The sequence below is a fragment of the Salvia miltiorrhiza genome, chromosome 3 (genome assembly GCF_028751815.1).
Source record: "Salvia miltiorrhiza cultivar Shanhuang (shh) chromosome 3, IMPLAD_Smil_shh, whole genome shotgun sequence".
NCBI classification, from domain to species: Eukaryota; Viridiplantae; Streptophyta; class Magnoliopsida; order Lamiales; family Lamiaceae; genus Salvia; species Salvia miltiorrhiza.
In genome coordinates this window covers 55223832-55244625 of record NC_080389.1, presented here as the reverse complement: position 1 = coordinate 55244625, position 20794 = coordinate 55223832, and the positions used below count along the sequence as shown (strand labels likewise).

General features: G+C 36.8%; 1 protein-coding gene and 1 long non-coding RNA gene across 2 annotated transcripts; both read right to left on the bottom strand.

Moving 5' to 3' along the window:
- Positions 1 to 589: 589 nt before the first annotated feature.
- Positions 590 to 3131, bottom strand: LOC131019019 (zinc finger BED domain-containing protein RICESLEEPER 2-like). The gene is made up of 4 exons (XM_057947707.1): positions 1880 to 3131; positions 1553 to 1819; positions 1410 to 1475; positions 590 to 847 (listed from the first exon to the last, which is right to left on the bottom strand). The coding sequence occupies exons 1-3, from the start codon at positions 3095 to 3097 to the stop codon at positions 1434 to 1436; spliced, it is 1527 nt and encodes a 508-aa protein (XP_057803690.1). The 5' UTR covers positions 3098 to 3131; the 3' UTR covers positions 590 to 847; positions 1410 to 1433.
- Positions 3132 to 3298: 167 nt separating this feature from the next.
- On the bottom strand, positions 3299 to 4384 carry LOC131014519 (uncharacterized). The gene is made up of 3 exons (XR_009098239.1): positions 4127 to 4384; positions 3550 to 3697; positions 3299 to 3492 (listed from the first exon to the last, which is right to left on the bottom strand). It is a non-coding gene; the product is annotated as an uncharacterized LOC131014519 (long non-coding RNA).
- Positions 4385 to 20794: the final 16410 nt, after the last annotated feature.

The window sequence follows — 20794 nt, the reverse complement described above, 5'->3', positions numbered from 1 at the left end:
TCTCATTTCTCATTACATTTGGTCATTCTGGCAGGATCCCCCTCCCCTCTCTCTCTCTCTCTCTCTCTATATATATATATATATATATATATATATATATAAGGGAGGGCTAAAATAAGAACGTGTTGGATCCCGATGGATATCTGTACTGGTGTATGGGGGAGAGGGGGGAATACACCAGTGTGCTATTTTCAAATAGAACACTAGGGTCAGTTTCTAAACTGAAGTGGTTGAGAAAGAAAGATCAGTTTGAAAGGGGGTTAAGACTGATACTGATAATGAGACAGTATGGTAACTAGGGGTGTAAATGAGCCGAGTCGAGTCGAGTATTGCCATGCTCAGACTCGAGCTCGACTATTTGCATGAAGCTCGAGCTTGAGCTCGACTCGGCCGAGCTTGATTTTCTTGAGCTCGAGCTCGACTCGATGCCATACTCGTGAGCTCAAGCTCGACTCGATTAAGCTCGATTGTGGAGCCGTACTCGAGTTTGAGCTCGAGCTCGAGCTCGTTTAAGCTCGTTGAGCTCGAACTCGTTCAAACTCGGTGAGCTCGAGCTCGTTTAAGCTCGTCTGATACATGCTTCAACAAATTGAATAAAATTACAAAGCATTTCATTACGAGAAGTACTTCTACAAATCAATTATAACAAGTCTTAGATATCCAAAACATCGATTAGACTCGAAAATGCACATTCAAATAGTCTAAAGGCATCAAAAATTCAAAAACTAACAAGTCTTGAATCAAATACAACATAATAAAAGCAAATTTGCAACTTCTTCTTATAGATAATGGTCCAAGCCTCCAACATCAAGTCGTATCTCCAATACGAACACCAACCATGTAAAGGCTGCAAAAGACGATCAAGACGCTTCAGCAAGGAGGGTAAATAGATGACACTCTGTACAAGATCAACCACAAAAAATCAAAATACTGCTCACCCTCTGAATTTAGTACCGAATTTCTAATAAACTAGAATAATGGATTTATGTCCTAAACTTGAAATTAGTACCTCAATGTAGCAGCAGGCCTCAAAATCTTATTCAGGTCATTTTTACCATTGGCATAAATTAGTTATAAATCTATATTCACATATATGATCAATACTCGTCTTAGTTTTATATGTTGAAATTAAACCAAACATTCAATAAAGTTCACCAACTCTCCAGTCAAAGAGCTTATCAATAAGCTGCTCTATAAGCAATATAGGATGGAATATATAGAAGCAATATATATATATAAGCTGCTCTATAAGCAATATAGGATGGAATATATAGGATGGAATATAGCAATAAAGTTCACCAACTCTCCACGCTGCCTATAAGCAATATAGAAATATAGAAGTAGAATGGAAACATAATTTACAATACAAGCAAAAAAATGTTACATTTAACAGGATGATAAATAAATACCATTGCAAAGGTTTTTTCTCACTCTCAAGAATTGGGAAGCATAATCTCCAAAGGTTTCTTCTCACTCTGTAGTATAAAATAAGATAATCATTTTAAGTTAAAATAAATTTAAGAAATCATAAAATATTAAGAACATAACTCACTTTGTTCTTTCTCTTCACACCATGAAGACTACGACACCAATCTCCTCCACAAATCAATGTTTGCACTGTATCGACATTCAATAAGGCTCGATATGTATCAATAACTCGACCCCTTGCGCTAAAAGTAGCTTCTGATGCCACAGTTGAGATGGGAATAACTAGTATATCACGAGCCATTTTAGATAATATACGATACTTCAAGGCACTCGTTCTCCACCATTCTAAAGCATCAAATGGAGTTGACATATCTTCACAAATATGACATCCCTATTCCAAGTAGTTGCTCAACTCTGACTGTTGTGGCTTACTAGTTTGAGCAGATTTCACATGTTGAATGAACTCGGACCAGCCCGAAGCTTCTTGAACTCCACTTCTGTGATTGGTATTGTCAATGATTTGCTCACTTTGTGTAGAAATATCAGAATACATGTCTACCACATATTCATCATACAGCTCATATAATGCATCCCTGACTTTCTTGATTTTTTCACGAGCTTCTTCTTTGGAATACATCTTGGGAAAACAATACTCAATGACCGTCATCTTACACCTCGGATCTAAAATAGCAGCAATAGCCATCAACAAGTTGCACTCTCCCCAATATTTGTCAAACTTAGTCTTCATAGCATCAACCATGTCATTAATAAAGGGTTCTTCAGTTTCATCCCCATGAATCTTATCCAACAACACTTTGATTCGATAAACTTCATTAAGAAACAGATTTGATGTTGGATACTCACTCCCAGATATGATACGAGTGGCTGAATCAAATACTTGTATTATGGTACACACCTTTTCAACCATATTCCAATCTTCATTGCTTGGACAACAAGTATATCGCGGCTCTTGGTCTTGGTATCTTGGAAACGCCTCTTTGAACTTGATGGCAGCTGACAGCATTGCATATGTGGAATTCCATCTTGTTTTGCACTCGAGAACAAGCTTCCGATGTGGTAGTTGTAACTGCTGCACAATTTCAGAAAATGCTCGAAGTCTTACCTCATTGTAATTGATGAAAAGCACACTTTCATGTATGTCTTCAATAATGTAAGCAATCCTTGAAAGTCCATCTTGAACCATAAGGTTCAGGATGTGTGCACAACACCGCACATGGAATAGTTTACCTCCACATAGCAACTTCTTGTTTCTTGAGAAAGTGTCCGCCAATATGCGAATTGCCACATCGTTGTTTGAAGCATTATCAACTGAAATAGTGAACACCTTATTCTCAATGCCCCAATCTTTCATACACTTGTAAAGATTATCTGCTATCTCAACACCACGATGAGGAGGTGGTAGATGAACAAAGCTGAGAATTCTTTTTTGCAATTTCCAGCAAGAGTCAACAAAATGTCCAGTAAGTACCATGTATTCGATCTTCTGATTCGTTGATCTCCACAAATCGGTAGTCACACTAATCTTGTTGATGTTCTTTAGTTGTGCCATCAGCTTCTTCCTCTCAATATCATACACTTGAGTACAATCTTTCTTGATTGTATTGCGTGATACCTTTTTCCATTCCAATGCTGCACGTTTCTGCATCATATTAAATCATTCTTCTTCAACAATTGTAAATGGATGCTCGTGCATGAGTATCCAATGAGCAATTGCCTCCCTCATTTTTCTCATGTCAAATTTGCCATCTATGAGAGCAATGGAAGCCATGGAAACACTATTTTCATTGATAGGCTCCAATGAAATCTTCTGTTGTTGCTTCTGATTTCGCTTTCGCTTCAAACAACAAGCCAAGTGTCTTGAGAGGTGGGTAGTACTCTTGCTCTTCAAAATCGATAGTCTAGATTTGATATGATTGCACTCGGCTTTATTGACAGCATCAATTACATTGAACTCCAACCAAACTTTCGAAGTCTTTTGTCTCTTCTTCGGCTGAAAGTGCAAATCATCTTCTGCTCCTCCTGTTTCACCATCTGCACTCCCACCTGTTTCACCATCTGCACTTCCACCTGTTTCACCATCTCCACCATCTCTAATTCCACCTGTTTCACCATCTCCACTTCCACCTTGAATGTCAGTATTTGTAACAATATGATCATCCGTTGAATGTTGATTGTCAATGGAGTTTTGAGATGTTATTGCATTGGGCATTGTTGAGGAGACTTCAGGAGGGGAGAATGCCATTATCAACTGAAAGAGTTAACCTTATTAGATTGATTTAGAGCAATTGACACATTTATATGTTCTAAATGAAGTTAAGGACTGCACACAACCAACAACAGCAATGAAGTTCAGCAGACAGCAACAAATAATGCTAACTTCAAAACACAAACAATCACTAACATATGCTTTCTGTCACAAAAGCTATAGTGCAGAATAATACAGAATTAGCTATAGACTATAGTGTAGAATTAGCAGAATTAGCTATAATGCTAACTTCAAAACACAAACAACAATCACTAACATATGCTTTCTGTCACAATCACTAATTTGATATCACAAAAGCTATAGTGCAGAATTAGCAGCAAAAAAAAAAAAAACAGAAACTAAGATTTCTATCTATTTGGACATGAACCCAACAAAAAACAGAAACCACAACCAAAATTTAGAAAATAGAACCTGCTGCACTGCTGCTACTGTCGCGCCGAGGAGGGCAGAGCCGTCGCGGCGTCGCTGCTGCTGTCGCGGTGGGCTGGGAAATGGCAGTCGGAGGAGCAAGCTCGATCCAGATGATGCTGATGTCTTTTGTGGCCGACTGATTAGAGCAGAAAAGAAGAGACCGCGCTGAGCAGAGTGAACGGAGATGACAGTGGGCGACGGTGGAAAGGTGTCTGGTGGCGAGAAGAAACGGCGGGAATGGTGGATGGAGGTCGTGCTGCTCGTGCAGCGCAGAATCGCACTGAACCGTGCGTGCTGCACTACTACTGCTGTTAAGCTATCCGAACCTTCGCCGGAAAGGCCGAGCCACCATCGCGTCGAGTGCCGGAGTACGTGTCACCGGCCAGCCGAGAGAGAGAGATGAGAGATTGGGGGTGGGCGGCGCCAGCAGCTGTTGTGAGTTAGGGTTTGTGTAATTCAAATTCACTAGTTGTGTTAGAATGGGCTTAGGAATTGGGCCATCTTTGTGGGCTTTGAAATATATTTAATTTTGGGCTTATATATTATATATTATATATATAATTATTTGAGCTCGATTAGGCTCGCGAGCCTAACGAGTCGAGTATCACGAAACTCGAACTCGGGCTCGGTACCAACTCGAGTAGCTCGAGCTCGAGCTCTACTCGACTAACATCGAGTCGATTTCGAGTAATCTTCGAGCCGATCCCGAGTAGCTCGCGAGCTAGCTCGACTCACTTACACCCCTAATGGTAACTTCAGTTTGAGGAACTGATCAACAAACTGAAGCTCAGATAGGGTTTCAGTCTTATTAATTTTTCAAAATCAGAGTAGTGTTAGAAATCTTACTGATCGTCCTTAGATTGATTAGTTGGACTGATAACACTGATGTAGAAACGATTTAAGAAATAGCCTTTAGTCAACAACCGTTGGACTTCTCTTCCTTAGCTTACTGGTGCTAAGTAAACCACACGTCTAGCTTGCGGGTGCTAAACAACCTATTATTCAGACCACTGTCTCGAATACTTATCTCAAACCCTCTTTTGTATTCCAACAAGGATTACTGAGAACATGTTCTCAAGTAATCAGTTTCTAGGCTTAAGGTTTACAAGTGTTTGCCTAGGAAAGCTAAGAGAATACAGGTAATCAGATAGATTGATGTTTACAGGGTATGTATTCTCTTCTTCAATTCAAATTTTTTGCAAAGTAATAGCTGAGACTTGAGTTCGACAGAGCTTCAATGTATGCGTTTGAATCGGTGAAGAATGAGGTTGATCCTTGAGCTTTATTTATAGGCAGCGTCTGGAGAATAGATCCGTTGGAGGAGGTCCTTCTTTATTTTCTACCGCTGTGACTCAGATTTGAATTCTGGCTTAGGTTCTCAGTCTTCGATCTCCGTAAAATGAAAGTAGGTATTGTCTTTGCTTTCATAGGAGATGGTTTTGCATAATAAAGCAACACGAAATGGGAAACTCTGCACTCTAAAGGACGATTCTGCATATATATCTCCGCATTAAATGCACCTTGTACTGACAGTCAGCAGCTTACTTTCCACGTGGCTATGATTGAACTGAGCGAGACATACTTAAACTAAAGCTAACCTTATATACAGGGTTGTCTAAATAGTTTTCGGGTTTTGGATAACCCATTAACCGAACTGAAATTTCCGAGTTTGGGTATCCAATAACCGAATTTTTTAGTTATCGGTTCAATTTCGAGTATCATTTTTAGAAAAATTTCAGGTATCAGTTAACTCGATAATCGAAACGGAAAAATCGAAATAACCAAAAATAATTTAATAAATTATTTAATATATAAATTTGTAAATTAAAAATTAGAAGTTAGATGAGAAATTGAGAACCCTAAGCTAGGCACGCCTTCTGTCCTGAATCCCTCCGCCTCACTTCAGTCTACCTTCTTCACCGTCAGTCTCCCTTCTCCGACCGTCCGACGCCATCCATCGCCACCGTGAGCCGCACTCCGTCCGCCGCCCTCCATCTGCTCCTGATTCTTACCGACCTGCCCTAAGCGCGTGTCCTGGCCGATTCCGTCCGCCTCACTCCGGTCCAGGCTGCTCCGCCACACCAAGCCGCCGACCGTCCGCCGCCCGGTAAGTCTTCTCTTGAATCTCCTTAAATATGCACCCAAAATGATGAGCTTTTCTTGTATTTAGCAGAATCTCCTATGTACTTGCATTTTTTTTTTCAAAATTCTCAATTTAATTTCAAATACTAATATGGGTGAATTGTGATGAACTGATGATTCAACTATTCTTGTATTTATCTAATATGGAATGACTAACTACGAAATCTGCCATTTTTCAATTGCCGGAAATTAAATCATCGACGGTGGGTGATGAATTATTTAGCTATTCAAATATTATAATTTAGCTAATATGTAATTTAGCTATTCAATTGTTGTAATTTAGCTTAAAGATCTATGATGCATTATTTGTTAAGTGTCCCTTTACCCAACGAGATACAATTCAAATATTGAAAATCTCGTTTCATTTGGTGTACGAGATTAAATCTCTTTTTAAATGGGTATTTTGGATACCCAAATAATCGAATATGGTAATCGAAGCAGTTATTGGGTAACCGAACTCCTAAAACGGTTCAGGAACGATTATTGAAATATGACAAATTCAAGTTTGGGTAACCGAAATTTCGGGTACGGGTAATCGAACCGAACCGTTCGACAGCAGTATATATATATATATATATATATATATATATATATATATATATATATATATATAGGGTTGGGCTAGGGTGAAAACACCCCTTAGTGTTTAAAATAGAAATGAATATTAACCATAGATCTAATTAATCTTGCGGTCCAGATTATATTGTGAATATTTGATCGGTTCAAGATATAAGATACTGTGATTCATACATGAAATGACCGATAAGGATATTTTTGTCCAAAAAAAATTCGGCTGATTATCTTCATCAACCTCCCTCCGAAAATAGCGCCCCATTTAATTGGAAATTAAATTACCGTATTATTTTTCTGCGAACTCAAAGGATATGATTTGATCTCACAAATCTTTGAACAATTAATAAAATATTATTTCTAAGTGTATGAATTGGAAGTTGGAGGGTTATAATTTGGAGATCTCTCATTTCAGCATTTGCGGCGGGGATACAAGTTTCTTGGGTTTGCGCAGAAAGGGGGGGATTCATACTAAGGTTCTAGGATTTTTTTTTACTACTCTCTCCTTTCTTCATTTCCTGTGACGAGGGCGAATCATACTAAGATTCATACGATTTTCTTGGCTTTGCGCAGGGAGACGACAATTCGTATAGAAGTATCGAAGATCTAAAAAACCCCAGGATCTTACATATTTAATGGCGATTACCAAATCAAAGAGAGCTGGTATGTATATGTTGATGGTGTGGTTCATTTTTTATGAGCATTTTTTTTCCGATGCGACCTGGATATGAACACTTGAATGTGTTTTAATGTGAAATCAAAGTAAACAATTTTTTGTTTTAATGTGAATTCTAGTGTGCTTTGCGTCGGGGATTGGAGCAAACCTATAAACCATCCCCCTCTTGTCTATGTATGAATCACGCTTATGTGTTGGTTGAACCATATGTGAATTCTAGTTGGATGAATTTTTTTATTAAATGGGTAAATTATTTGATGTATGAACCACGTTGTGCGAGTATGATTCATTCTGTATTGTCGTATGAATCGTGGCCCTCTTTTGTTTTGTTTCATCCTGTTTTAAAAAGAGGATTCATTATGTACAATTTTTGTGACTAGACTACTCTATGAATCAGTGAGTATAATGGATGAATAGAATGACAGTGTATTATGAACTGGCATATTAGTAATGTTTCTATGGTGTCATTCTTGTTAATTTACTGTTTCTATTTGCCAATTTGTAGGCAAGAGACCGGCTAAGGACAAGGGCAAGGGTATTGCCGTTGATGATGGAATCGAAGATGGCGGTTGGATAAATTCTGCAGCCGATGGTAAGGGGTGGAATTTTTGGGGTAACACACATATATCTTGAAATAACAATTCTTGTTCATTTGGTGGTTAGGTGTGTATGAACCATTTTTTTTTAAATAGTTGAAGCTGAATAGAATATAAATTTATTAGTAATGTTTGGAGTGGGTGATTAAGTATGAGCTAGCTAATTTCTACGTATTGTTGCCCTACTTAATATGAACCGAAGATGAAACTTTAGAATATAGTTAAAGAACGTGTAATTTCAGTTCACTAGATAATACTACTGATGTGTTCTAATTAATTTTCTGATTATTATTTCAGAGTTTGTAGCTAGGAACAGGCGCAAAGGTATTGTCATTCGGGAGCCGAGTGAAAATGATGGCGCGAGCAGACATGTAGAAGAAGGTGGATGTATCTATTTTTAAAATATGCGACTATTAAGCATATAAAGTTATACATTGTATGAAATTCGATATATTACTTTATGCAATACGTTCGAAGCATAGGAACGATCCATTGCTCAGAGAGTTGATGCGTGCTTATTTAACAGGATGTGTTTTTTAAAAAAAAATATTAAGGCGACTATTAGAGTTCGTATTAAAAGGTGTGTAAATAGTTTACTATGATTTATGAATAACGGTTCATAGCTCAGAAAATTGAGTATTAAGTGGGCTTCTAAATAGTTTGCTATGATTTGTAATTGTTTTGAAGTACATTAAATGGCGTGTGTACAATCTGAAATTGTTTTTATGTATGATATGTGGTTAGTTGTGATTCGCTTTTAACTTTTCTAATTATTTTTTAATGAATTAGGTATACCGAACAAGCGCAAGAACGTGGATGTGGCAAAATAAATTTTCGTGTCTCCTGTTGCGTTGGTGAAGAAATCAAGATACGAGAATCGTCAAGAAACATGTGTGAACTACAACCAAGTTGATGTGAAACGGACAGAGAAATACCCGTCTATGTTCACAAGGACAACACCTTGTATCTTAGCAAAAGCAATCAAAGAGTTCAATACTCTCCAGCAGCAAGCAATGATGGATTTGGGATTCGATCATCTCCTTGATCTTCCGATTATGGATCTACCAGGGAAGCTTAACTATTGGGTGATTGATAATTCTAGCATGCTAAATTATGGAGATGGTTGTTTCGCCGAGCAAGACTCCTATGTGCAGAGATCGCATGTCGATCAGGAGATGCCACAAACTGTATCAGAAAACTGTGCAGAGATCGAATGTCAAATTTTGATTTGCGAACTTGTTTCCGTTAGATCTTCATGCGACTTCGGTTTAAAACCTTCTCTTGTACAAATAAAGTATTGATACAATATTTGTTCATGTTTGCCTCTTTTGACAGACCCCCTGCAAGTTCCAAAGCCCGCAGCATATCCATAATTCTCATAGAAATCATATGCTTCGTCAAATGTTTGGAACACTTGACCTACATAGGGTTTCTTAATGTCTTCACAAACTGGTAAGTGGCAATGAGAATCAGCAGTTGCATCATTATGAATTTCATCCTCTGTAAAATACAGAGAATACAGATTAGGAAAAAATGACATGTATATGCATTGAACAATTCTGGACTTGCAGTGGGCACGAATCAGTAGGTCATGTATATGAACCATGTGTATTATCTATACGAATTAGATTTTAAAGATTCAGGATTCATATCGGGCATGGATACGGATACCATATGAATCAAAGTACAATTTTTAAACCACAGGGTAATGCCTGAAACGTGAGACAATACATATTCTCATTGTTTAAACCCAAAAAACTTATGAATTAGTAAATTCTCTTATGAATCACATAATCAAATTATAGGCAAATTATATCTTGCACGAATTCATGTAAACTGTTAAATTCATGCATTTTAGATCGTCGTGAACAAAAGCATTGGCATGCATGAATCGAATGTCTGAATCATTGCAATTCGAACTAAAGTGTTATATAGTTCATAAAATCAATGTATTGTATAATCGCATCTCTTATATATCGAGCAGCACAAAAATTATTTTTTGATAATAACATGGATAGCTTCAAACTGTTAAGAGTGACGTACCAAGCGACTCCATGTAAATCTTCAAGCAACGAAAAGAACAAATGGACTTCAGCTTTATTGCGTCTTAGAGAGATAAAAATTATGTGCGCAGAAAATTTCATAAGACCTTAAGAGATAATATACAGGCTTAATTTAGGGATTAATTTAGTGAGAGAAGATATGCTTTAGATATGGAAATCATAGGGAAATAAAAAACGTATCAAAGTAACTGATTAGAAAAAGTTAAATGACATGATTAACCTCTTTTACTTAGAGCGTGTATAATTACGCTGAATTGAGCATAATTGATGCATTAAATTTGACCGTGAGATCTATTCAAATCAAAGGTTGAGATGTGTTCCTATTTTAAACAAAAAATCCTGTTTTTATTTTAGCCCAACTCTCTCTCTCTCTCTCTATATATATATATATATATATATATATATATATATAGGGCTGAAATAAGTACACTTCTTAAGATATAAAATAAGAATCATTTTCAGCCCTTAGATCATCAAGATCTACGGTTGATTCATCATCTTGTTGGATGAATTCATGGTCCTGATTTCGAATCCCAGAGGTAGCAAAAATTTATTTTTCGCAATTCATACCTTTATACAATGAATTCATACGTGTTCTACATGAAATTCATACATTTTTTCTAGTTCTTATTTCTTATTTTAGGAGGTGCTCTCACGGTAGACCTTCCATATATATATATATATATATATATATATATATGGTTGAGTTCAACAGAGAATTATCTTTTTATTCATCATGAACAAATCTATATATTTTACGAACAGATCAACATAACTAATGAACAGACTATATTTAGTAAAAATATAGAAAAACTCGCCACCAACAGGATTTGAACCCGGGGCAAATTGTTGTTCATGCGGTACATTGATCTGTTCGATTTTATTTTACGAATTCTCTATTCTCCACAATATTTAGCTTCTCTGTTGAACCCTTCTCTCTCTCTCTATATATATAGATATATAGGGTCGCATTCTATGGAAACCAGTATATAAGTAGAGAATGGAGAAACATTTAACATGTCATGAACGTGTCAGTAAATGGGTTGAACATACAAAAAATTATGTTGAAAGTTTGGGGGTTTGGGGGTTCGAACATTGTACATGTTCAATACAATTCTCGTTGAACGTTAAAGGAACGAACGTTGACTGCTAGATTAGATAAGATCAACGGACGAGATTCCGTCTCTGTTCCCTGTATATATTTGTGTTTCTATAGAACTTTGCCCTATATACGCTCCAGTGAGACCCACTATTTTTCGTGAAACATTGAGGACAATGAATAAGACATATAATACTAATGAACAAGACATATATCTAACGAACAAGATGTTTATATTGATGAAAAATAAATTTAAAAAATTGGTAATGAATAAGACATATATACTGATGAACAAGGCAGTATATACTGATGAACAATGTAGTATATACTGATGAATAACAAAATTTAAAATATTCTGCTCCCTCCAGGATTCGAACCCTGCGAAAAAAATTATCCCTCTAAATACAATATCAGCCATAGGATTGCTAAATTTACTGCACTCGAAAAAAGAAAAAAATCTCTCAATTCAGAATTCGAACTCAAGTGCTGGTGAGTTCGATAATTTCACCTTTAGATTATGAGTAAAGGGGTTCACCTGCAGTGTGTTGGTAAATCGGTAGAGATAGGACGAGAACAATTAAAGCAAGAAAAGAGAGAATTGTATTAAAGTTTGGATTGCATGTGCTACAATGGCCGGCGTTCCCCCTATTTATAGACGTCTAATACAAGGGTAAAGTAGTAATTGTACAATTGAAAGTGACCCTAGCAGTTAGAGAGGATCTCTCTGAGGTCGTTATCAACCGTTGGGAGTTGCCCACCTTTTCCAGCGATGCGTCTATCTTCCAGCTTTGAGATGCCCTTCCTGGTTGTGTCAGCTTTGATCAAGTCCACAGCGTTGCTCATTTCCTCTTTACATCAGCCATGTCGTGTATAACATCTGAATTCTCCCGAAATGGCCCTGCTGCTTCTATCCTTTATGTTTTCCCCGAATTGCACTATTTAGACCCTTCGCTCCCAGTGCTGCCAACCCTAGTGCTTTCAAACTTGCCCCACGCATATTTTACTCATCATCAAGTGTTGCACTCATTCACTAAGGTAATGCAGGGCTATAATAAAAACACATTTTATTGTATAAAATAGGAATCATTTTCAGCCCTTAGATCATCAAAATTTGCGGTTGATTCATCACCTTGTTGGATGAATTCATGGTCCTGAGTTCGAATCCCATAGGTAGCAAAAAAAATATTTTTCGTAATTCATACATTTATACAGTGAATTAATACATGTTCTACATAAAATTCATACATTTTTGTTGGTTTGTAATTTTTATTTTATGAGCTGTTTTTACTGTAGTCATTCCCTATATATATATATATATGGAGAGAGAGAGAGAGAAATTCAAATAAGAACAACTATATAAAATGAGAACGGATAATCATTGTTAGTTCGATCGTGAAGATATAGGATGGATGCATCATCTTACCGGATGAATGCATCGTTTGGATTCGAATTTTGGAGGGGGCAAATTTTTTATTTTTTAGTGCATTAAGTTTACCACTAGATGCATTTACTATACTGATTCTCACTTTCACACAAAAATTGCACATTGTAGTTCTCATATATATATATATATATATATATATATATATATATATATATATATATATATATATATATAGGGAGAGGTTCAAATAAGAACCACTAATAAAATAAGAACAGAGAACCATTTTAAGCCATTCGATCATCAAGATCTACGGTGAATGCATCATCTTGGTGGATGGATGCAGATGCTGGGTTGGAATCCTGAAGGGAGCAAAAAAATTATTTTTTTTGGATGCATTAAATTTAATAGCGGATGCATTAATTTGTATAGCAGATACAGTAATTTTATTGGTTCTTATGTTCTCACGATAATTGTGGTTCTCATTATAACCGCACCCTATATATATAGGGGTGGACTACCGTGAGAACACATCTTTAAATAAGAAATAAGAGCAATTTTCAATGTATGAATTTTATGTAAAACACATATGAATTCGCTATATAAAGGTATGAATTGTGAAAAATAAAGTTTTGCTACCTTTGAGATTCGAACTCCGGACCATAAATCCATCCAACAGAATTACAAATTAATCGTAGATCTTGATGATCTAAGGGCTGAAAATGATTCTTATTTTATATCTTAAGAAAAATATACTTATTTTAGCCCTCCCATATATATATATATATATATATATATATATATATATATAGGGTTGCATTCTATGACAACCACTTTTTAGATAAAGAACAAAGATCAAATCAAGGTCATTCATCAAAGCTAAATCAACGGATCAGATTAAATCCAGAATTTATTTTTATGCTAATTAAATATTGCTAGCGAAATATTACTTAATTGCAAAAGGTTAAATATGTACAATTCATATTCCTCGAATTGATTCTGTATATCATATGTATATAATATCCTAGTAAATCCTCAATTCCCATTCTGGTCAATTTATCATGGCGACAATTTCTAGGTTCTAGGTTTCTAACAAAATTTTTCATGGACATAGCAATTTACATAATTTTGCTTTGTTTTGTAATTACCTTTTTCCAATATGGCAACGTCGAGTGAATTTTTTTGCAGATTCAATATAGCGGAAAACTATGGCCAATTAGGGAACACCGCTGCCGCCGCTTGCCGGCATCACCCCCACCCAGCGCCGCGCAATCTTCCAGCACCACGCGACTCCTCCCCAAAATTTTGAGTGACGCGCGACTCCTCCCCCTCACCTAGCGCCGCGCGTAATTTTCCAGCTAATTCATACGTATTCTACATAAAATTTATACATTGAAATTGCTCTTATTTCTTATTCTAAGATGTGTTCTCACAGTAGTCCACCCCTATATATATATATGGGAGGGCTAAAATAAAAACGTTTCTTAAAATATAAAATATAAACAATTTCAGCCCTTAGAGAATCAAGATCTACGATTGATTCATAACCCTGTTGGATGAATTCGTGGTCCTGAGTTCGAATCCCACAGGCAGTAAAAATTTATTTTTCACAATTCGTAACCCTGTTGGATGAATTCATACGTGTTCTACATAAACATCGTACATTGAAAAACATTTTTATTTTTATTTTAAGAAGTGTTACACGGTAGCCCTTCCCTATATATATATGAAAATGTTCGATAGTGTGTATATGCGTTTGTGCTAGAATTGGAATTTTTTGTCATTTAGAATATGTTTGTTTTTGTTTATCAATACATAATTGACATGGTCTTAAATCATGTGGTTCTTCCATGCAATTTGTGGGCATACACGTGGACAAGGGCGGTGACAAACATGGTTTTTGTACCTCAATTCTGCATGATTTGTTGTCATTTCTCCCATGATTTGCTTATGAATGGTTGTTTGTATCTCATTATTATGTTTTATTTAGATTTGATTCTTTAGTGTAGTTTTCGAATGATGTCAGGGAAAATCAAAGATCAATTGGAGAATTTCGAAGACATGAGATTGAAGTACGTCTCGAGAGGAATCCGTGAAAGCAAACGACAACCAAATCAGAGTTCGGACGAGGGAGAACAGAGCCAAACGTGCGGACTGCGCACAGAGCCCAAGACACCGCGGCCTTTGGAGCCTTTTGATACAGACTGCACCCGCTGCACTCGCGGTCCGGACCGTGGCCGCAGTCTCGACCGCGGGCCCCTAACCTCCTCACCGCGTTCCCATCCGCAGTCCCAGCCGCGACCGCGGGGGAAAAGGCGGGTTTCCTCCCCCAAGTGGGCCCAGACACGATTTTTAGCCCTTAACCCCTCCTCTTCCCTCATTTTTGGGATCATTCAATACACACACACAAGCCTTTCTTCCCCAAAAACTCCTCCACACCAAACACTAGCCTCCATTAATACATCTATCTATCAATATTGAAGGCACTGAAGAGGAGAGAAGGAAGAAGATTGAAGAAAACTCCATTAATAGGATTTGTCACTTCTTACTCTCTCTGTCATTTATGTATTTTTTTTATTCAGGTATTTTGATTGTGAACATGTTAGGCCAAAATTCCCTTTGATTTGGGGATTAGGCTTTATGGATGATGTAATGGATTGATTGTTATGCGCAATATATGTCTTTATTGTTTCCTTTTCAATATCTTATCAAGTTTTATCTCTTGCATGAATTGTTGGCCACTATTTATGCATTTCTCATTTGTAATTTGATTCGGGAGATGATGATTACAATAGATTAGGTGCTTGAAATATATCGACTCAATAAATCGGGAGGTTGAAAGTCGGGTGAGAGATTTTCGATCCTTAGTACTTTTGAGAGTTATAGGGTAGAAGTTGACCGGGGACGGCAACTATGACCCGTAATATACCATTTTAGTCGTCCGGGAGGACGCTAGAACTAGTTGAGAGATCACTCTAGATAAATAGGTAATATCATGTAGTAGCCCGCTCTTTTTTTTTTTTTTTTTTATTAAGACCAGTGATTGCAATAATTGTTATATTGCCTCTTCAGTTACGGTAAATCCAGTGTTTAGTTATCAACTAATTCAGCTCAGAAATCTGAATTTGATGCCATTGCGTGATATGATCGCAATTGAATTATTGAATCATTCAATAATTTATTTTCCAGTTTAAATAAACTGACTTAGCAAAGTCAAGTTATTAATTTATATGCGATAGAAATATTATTTCTATTATTTACTTGGAAGTCGTGATCTAATTCCGAATTGAAGAACGAGTTAAATTAGATATTTAATTCGTAGAGAGTTATAACGAAGCGTCGTTATTTAGTAGAACCCAATATTAGTTTTACAAATACTTGATTAATTAATCAAGGCAGGAGATTTTTATTAGTCACCTCAATTCTATTTACTTACAATCATCATTTTTCTTTCACACTCCCTACGCTCCTACACTATTCCTACACTATTCCACCCTCTCCTTCAACGCACAGAAACGAATAAGAACTAGGAGCTGAGAAACTAGATCACGGCAAATCAAAATCCTACTACACGTATGTTGTTGATAAGCTTTCCACTTCATGTGGAATGACCTCACGTACAAAGCCACAATTGTTGACAAAGATTGTGGAGGAAATGATTGCATTTGTTGCAATTGTTGACTTGAAGGAAATTTGCAGCCTTCAACAATTGCTGCAGCCAAAATTCTTCAAATGATGCTGCTTAATGTCAACATTTGCAGCTCAACTTCGCCTATAAATTGAGGTGAGTTCTGCAGAATGAAAGTGTGCAGAAGTGCGAGAGATGTGAGGCAAAACAAGTGAGTTTGGTGAGTGCATTTTGAGAGAAGAAAATTGTGAGGAAAAACAACTTTGCATATTTCTTAAGCTCAAGTGAGCTCCCTTCGCCGGCCCGTTTCCTCGCCGACCAGCCACTAGGCCGTGAACCGGGAATGTGTACTTGTTCCTCCATCTTCAGGCTACCAAATCCAACAATCGAAAGGCCGAAGCCTTCTCTGTATTTTCCTGACCGAAGGCCGCAATATCCTTCGACGGCCAACGTCGAATTCCCGACTTAGCAACCGGCCAACTTACGGCCTTCGTTTCTCACCATCCTTACGACGAAAAAGGATCGAGAAATCACCTTTGTGTAGCCTGATCTACCTCGCACGAGGAAAACTAAGTCGTAGACCTTCGCGGCTAAACACCATTGCGGAACGACGACCAGAAAAACCCCCGGCGAACAACTTCCATTAGTGCTCACTTGGACAGGGGTAAGTTGACGCCCTTGTTTCGATGCATTCCCGTTTCTATTATATTATGGGAAATTTCTGGGGTATAGATGGGAGTGTGGTGAATATTTGTGCAAAGTTTCATGTCATTTGAACTTTGTTTACTACCCTTTTAAAATTCAAGAAGTCTACTGCCAGTATCTGCTGAAACTGTCGTGAGGCAGATGATTAGGTTAATTATTTCAGTAACCATATGTTGATATTAGATCTCAAATTTTTATTGTATAAAGATATATGTGTTAGCTATCTGCATATAAAAGTTGAGGTCATTCCGGTAACGTTTGCTATTTTTCACAAATCTGGACATTCAGTTGGCAGAAACTGCCGAATCTGGTAGGCGATGGGAAAATCGCTATATCTCTTAAACTACTTGGAGTTTTTCAACATACTTTTTTTTCAATTAAACTAAACTCAAAGAGGTTTCTACTGATATAAAATTAGACTCCATAAGAGTTCGGAGTCAAAGCAGTTTATTAGTTGAAGTTAAGTCTCTACAGTTTTGTTGAGATGAAATGATTCAAAATAATTCATATTAAGGATTTTAAAGTTTTATTCGACCGCGCTAGACGAGAATTAGCTAAATCTATTAACGAGGATTAATAGTAGAATTCCCGATTATCGCTCAGAGTATTAGTTCATGCATACCAGATTCATGCATAGTTAAATTACGCTTTCTCATTAATTAAGAATTTTCCTCGAGCCAATGTCTTATTTTATATTCTCGTGATTAAGGTCAAACGCGAGAGTAAGAATTACTCAAGGAGTCACAGTACCTTAGCAAAACCTTGCTATCAGGTGGGCAATTTCTTACGCGTAAGATAAAATGCTATTAAAGAACTATGCAAGTTTTATGCTTTATTATGCCTAAATGAGTTAAGCTTTATTATGCTTCACGCTAAATGATTTACGCTATGTTGTTTATACTATTTACGCCTATGTAATTTATGCTTTGTTACGCTTTAATAATTTACACTATGCTATTTACTTTATTATGCTTAAATGAGTTAAAACTTTATTTCTCTTTATTATCTACGCTTGTCACGCTTTAATAATATACGCTATGCTATTTACACTTAATTACGACTTAAATTTTTATTATTTATTATTTATGCTTTGTTACGCTTTTAAGTGAGTTACGCTTTGTTACGCGCCTATGTGGTTCACGCTTTGTTACGCTTTAATGCTTTACGCTTATTATTTAACGCCTATGTGAGTTACGCTTTAATGCTTTATGCTTATTATCTAATGCTTATGTGATGATGTTAACGAAATCGATTCCTGAGCGGATAGCTATCTTGTCAGGATATATATTTATATATGCAACGCGACCGTAAGTCAATGAGAGGGTTGGCCGGTCAAACGTCCGTTGAGGGAGGCCTCCCTCAATGGTACGATGCTAGCGTCTGTTGGGGGAGGCCTCTCTCAACAGTACGATGCCGTGTCCGCTGAGGGAGGCCTCCCTCACGGCGCGATGCCTGTGTTCGTTGAGGATCTTCCTCACGACACGATGCTTATTGATATGACTTTTGATGATGAGGAATGCACTTACGCTATTTATGAATTTGAAAATGATAGTATGCAAAGAACTTGAAAGAAGATTCATGTCGCTTATATGATGTTGTGGTTGATGATAAAATGTTAAGCTTATAATTTAGTTTTTGGCAACTGCCCACTAAGTACTTTTGTACTTAGCCCTGCATATGTTTATGAATGTGCAGGTTGAACTGTGATGAACGATGAAGTGTTGCTGAGTGGAGCTTTTGTCGAACTTAGAATAGGCTCAGAAAGGATATGTGTCTGCATACATGTATCTCCGTCTTGCCTTCCGCTGAAAACACTGATTATGATTTAGTCAAGTCTATAACTATATGCCAATTACTCTTCAAAGAAATATCTAATGCTTACTCGGGTTCATCGAGTATTTTTTTATTAATTATATGCGTCAATGCTTCAATGTCTTAAATTTTATTTCAAGAATTAATGCTAGATATTAATGTCTATAATCGAGTTATGAATGAGTCAAATGTGCCCTTTCTAAACCCCGCTTCTTAAATCCCTTCCCTAGTCACGATTTCCCGGATTAATTATCTCTAATTAAGGCCGGTCGTGACATATCATCACTAATATTGAGCTAACTTGAAGTCCATTGATGCCTAGTCCTTAAATCACCTTAATCACTTAGTAATTCACTTTGCTTGTTTAATCTTGTTTGTCTTTGAACTTGTTAGATAATCATTAGATAATCAAACCAACTATTTTATCACTTAGTCTAAATAGCCCTAACTCAATGAATTATGATAATCACTAGAATTAACCACTAATCCTCGTGGGATACGACCTTGCTTCCACGTATTACAACTATTTGTATATTTGCAGTTGCGGCGTAGCGAAAATAATTTGGAACAGGCGATCCTAGATCCTGCGTGAGGTGGTCGATTATATAGGGTTCAGAAGAAACAGGACCCCAAAATATATGGTATTATATATATATATATATATATATATATATATATATATATATATATCATTATTGAAATTCATTTATTGTTAAAGTAGTTAGTTTTTAACATCACAGTGGTGAAGGCGTTTTCTTAATGTCTCTAGACCTGAGATTGATAAACACTCATTTTGCATGGTTTTTATGGTTTATATTCTGTAGTTTAAGTCGATTTTATGCCCGTTTTATTATCGTTTGGAGTTCATTGACTATTATTTCATGATTCCACGGTTGGGTGTAGTTTTGACTATTTGGATGCAGAAATGAGTGATATTGAAGCATGGAGTGTAAGGAACATGTTGAAGAGAAAAGTTTTGAGAGAATCGAGCCCAAAAATCGAGAAAAGACGAAGATTCTGAAGTCGGGACGAAAAGGAAGCAATTCGGCGGTCAAAGGAGTTGACCGCCGAAATTTGATGGTTTTATGAGCAAATTCGGCGACCAACTCGGCGATCGCCGAGTAGGTCGCCGAAATCCCTGGATTGGAAATACGCCTTATGGAGAAAAAATGGCGATCGCCGTTTTTAGGCTGTTTTTAGGCCAAATTCGGCGACCTGTTCGGCGACCGCCGAACGGGTCGCCGTTTTGACCGCACGTTTTGCAGCTTCCGCGTTTTTACGTTTTTCTGAGTTATTTTCGATTTTTAAACTCTTGTTTTACCCTAAGACTATAAATAGGTCCTCTTTTGACCTATCTAAGGTTCTCAGAATTATTATTTCAGTTTTATAGCTTTTAGAATATTTTTGCTTCCCAGTTTTCAAGGGTTGGATCAAGATTGAAGATTCAAGCCGCTACAATCATTATTATTCGGTTTTTATACAATTTGGTTTTTACAATTGTGTTATTTTTTATTATGTTTATGTTTTATTTTAGTATGTCTGGCTAATTTATTAATCTGAACCTAGGGTTTGTACATAGCTGATTAATTATGTGTTTTTGATTTATTGATATCAATTTTCCCTCCAACTTGTGATTCGTGATTCCTGGTGCTTAATTTCTTGTGAATTATTTGGCCAATGATTTTGCATGTCTAGCTGTTCAGTTTGAGTCTTGAATGCGATAATTGTTCAGCCGATTCAGGAATGCATGTTATAGTAGTAGCCTTGACACTTGAATGGGATAGGTGAAACTGTAGGGAGCTATTATTTGTGTACGCTTGGGAGTTAATTTATTCCTTGGAGTCTTGAATGTGAAGGGGGGTAAATTAATCTACTTTCATAGGTGTTCGTTAGAGAAGCTTATGAATAGTTCTGTGATCTCTCATCAGGGTTGGATTAAATTGGTAATTGAATCAATATATTAAATGCATGTAGTTGATTAGTAAAAGTACATCCC

Coding starts and splice junctions, on each gene's coding strand:
- LOC131019019 (XM_057947707.1), bottom strand. CDS start 3,097: ATGATGCAGAAACGTGCAGCATTGGAATGGAAAAAGGTATCACGCAAT. Junction 1,820..1,879: donor GGTCCGAGTTCATTCAACAT/GTGAAATCTGCT, acceptor TACTTGGAATAG/GGATGTCATATTTGTGAAGA. Junction 1,476..1,552: donor GTGTGAAGAGAAAGAACAAA/GTGAGTTATGTT, acceptor TTTATACTACAG/AGTGAGAAGAAACCTTTGGA.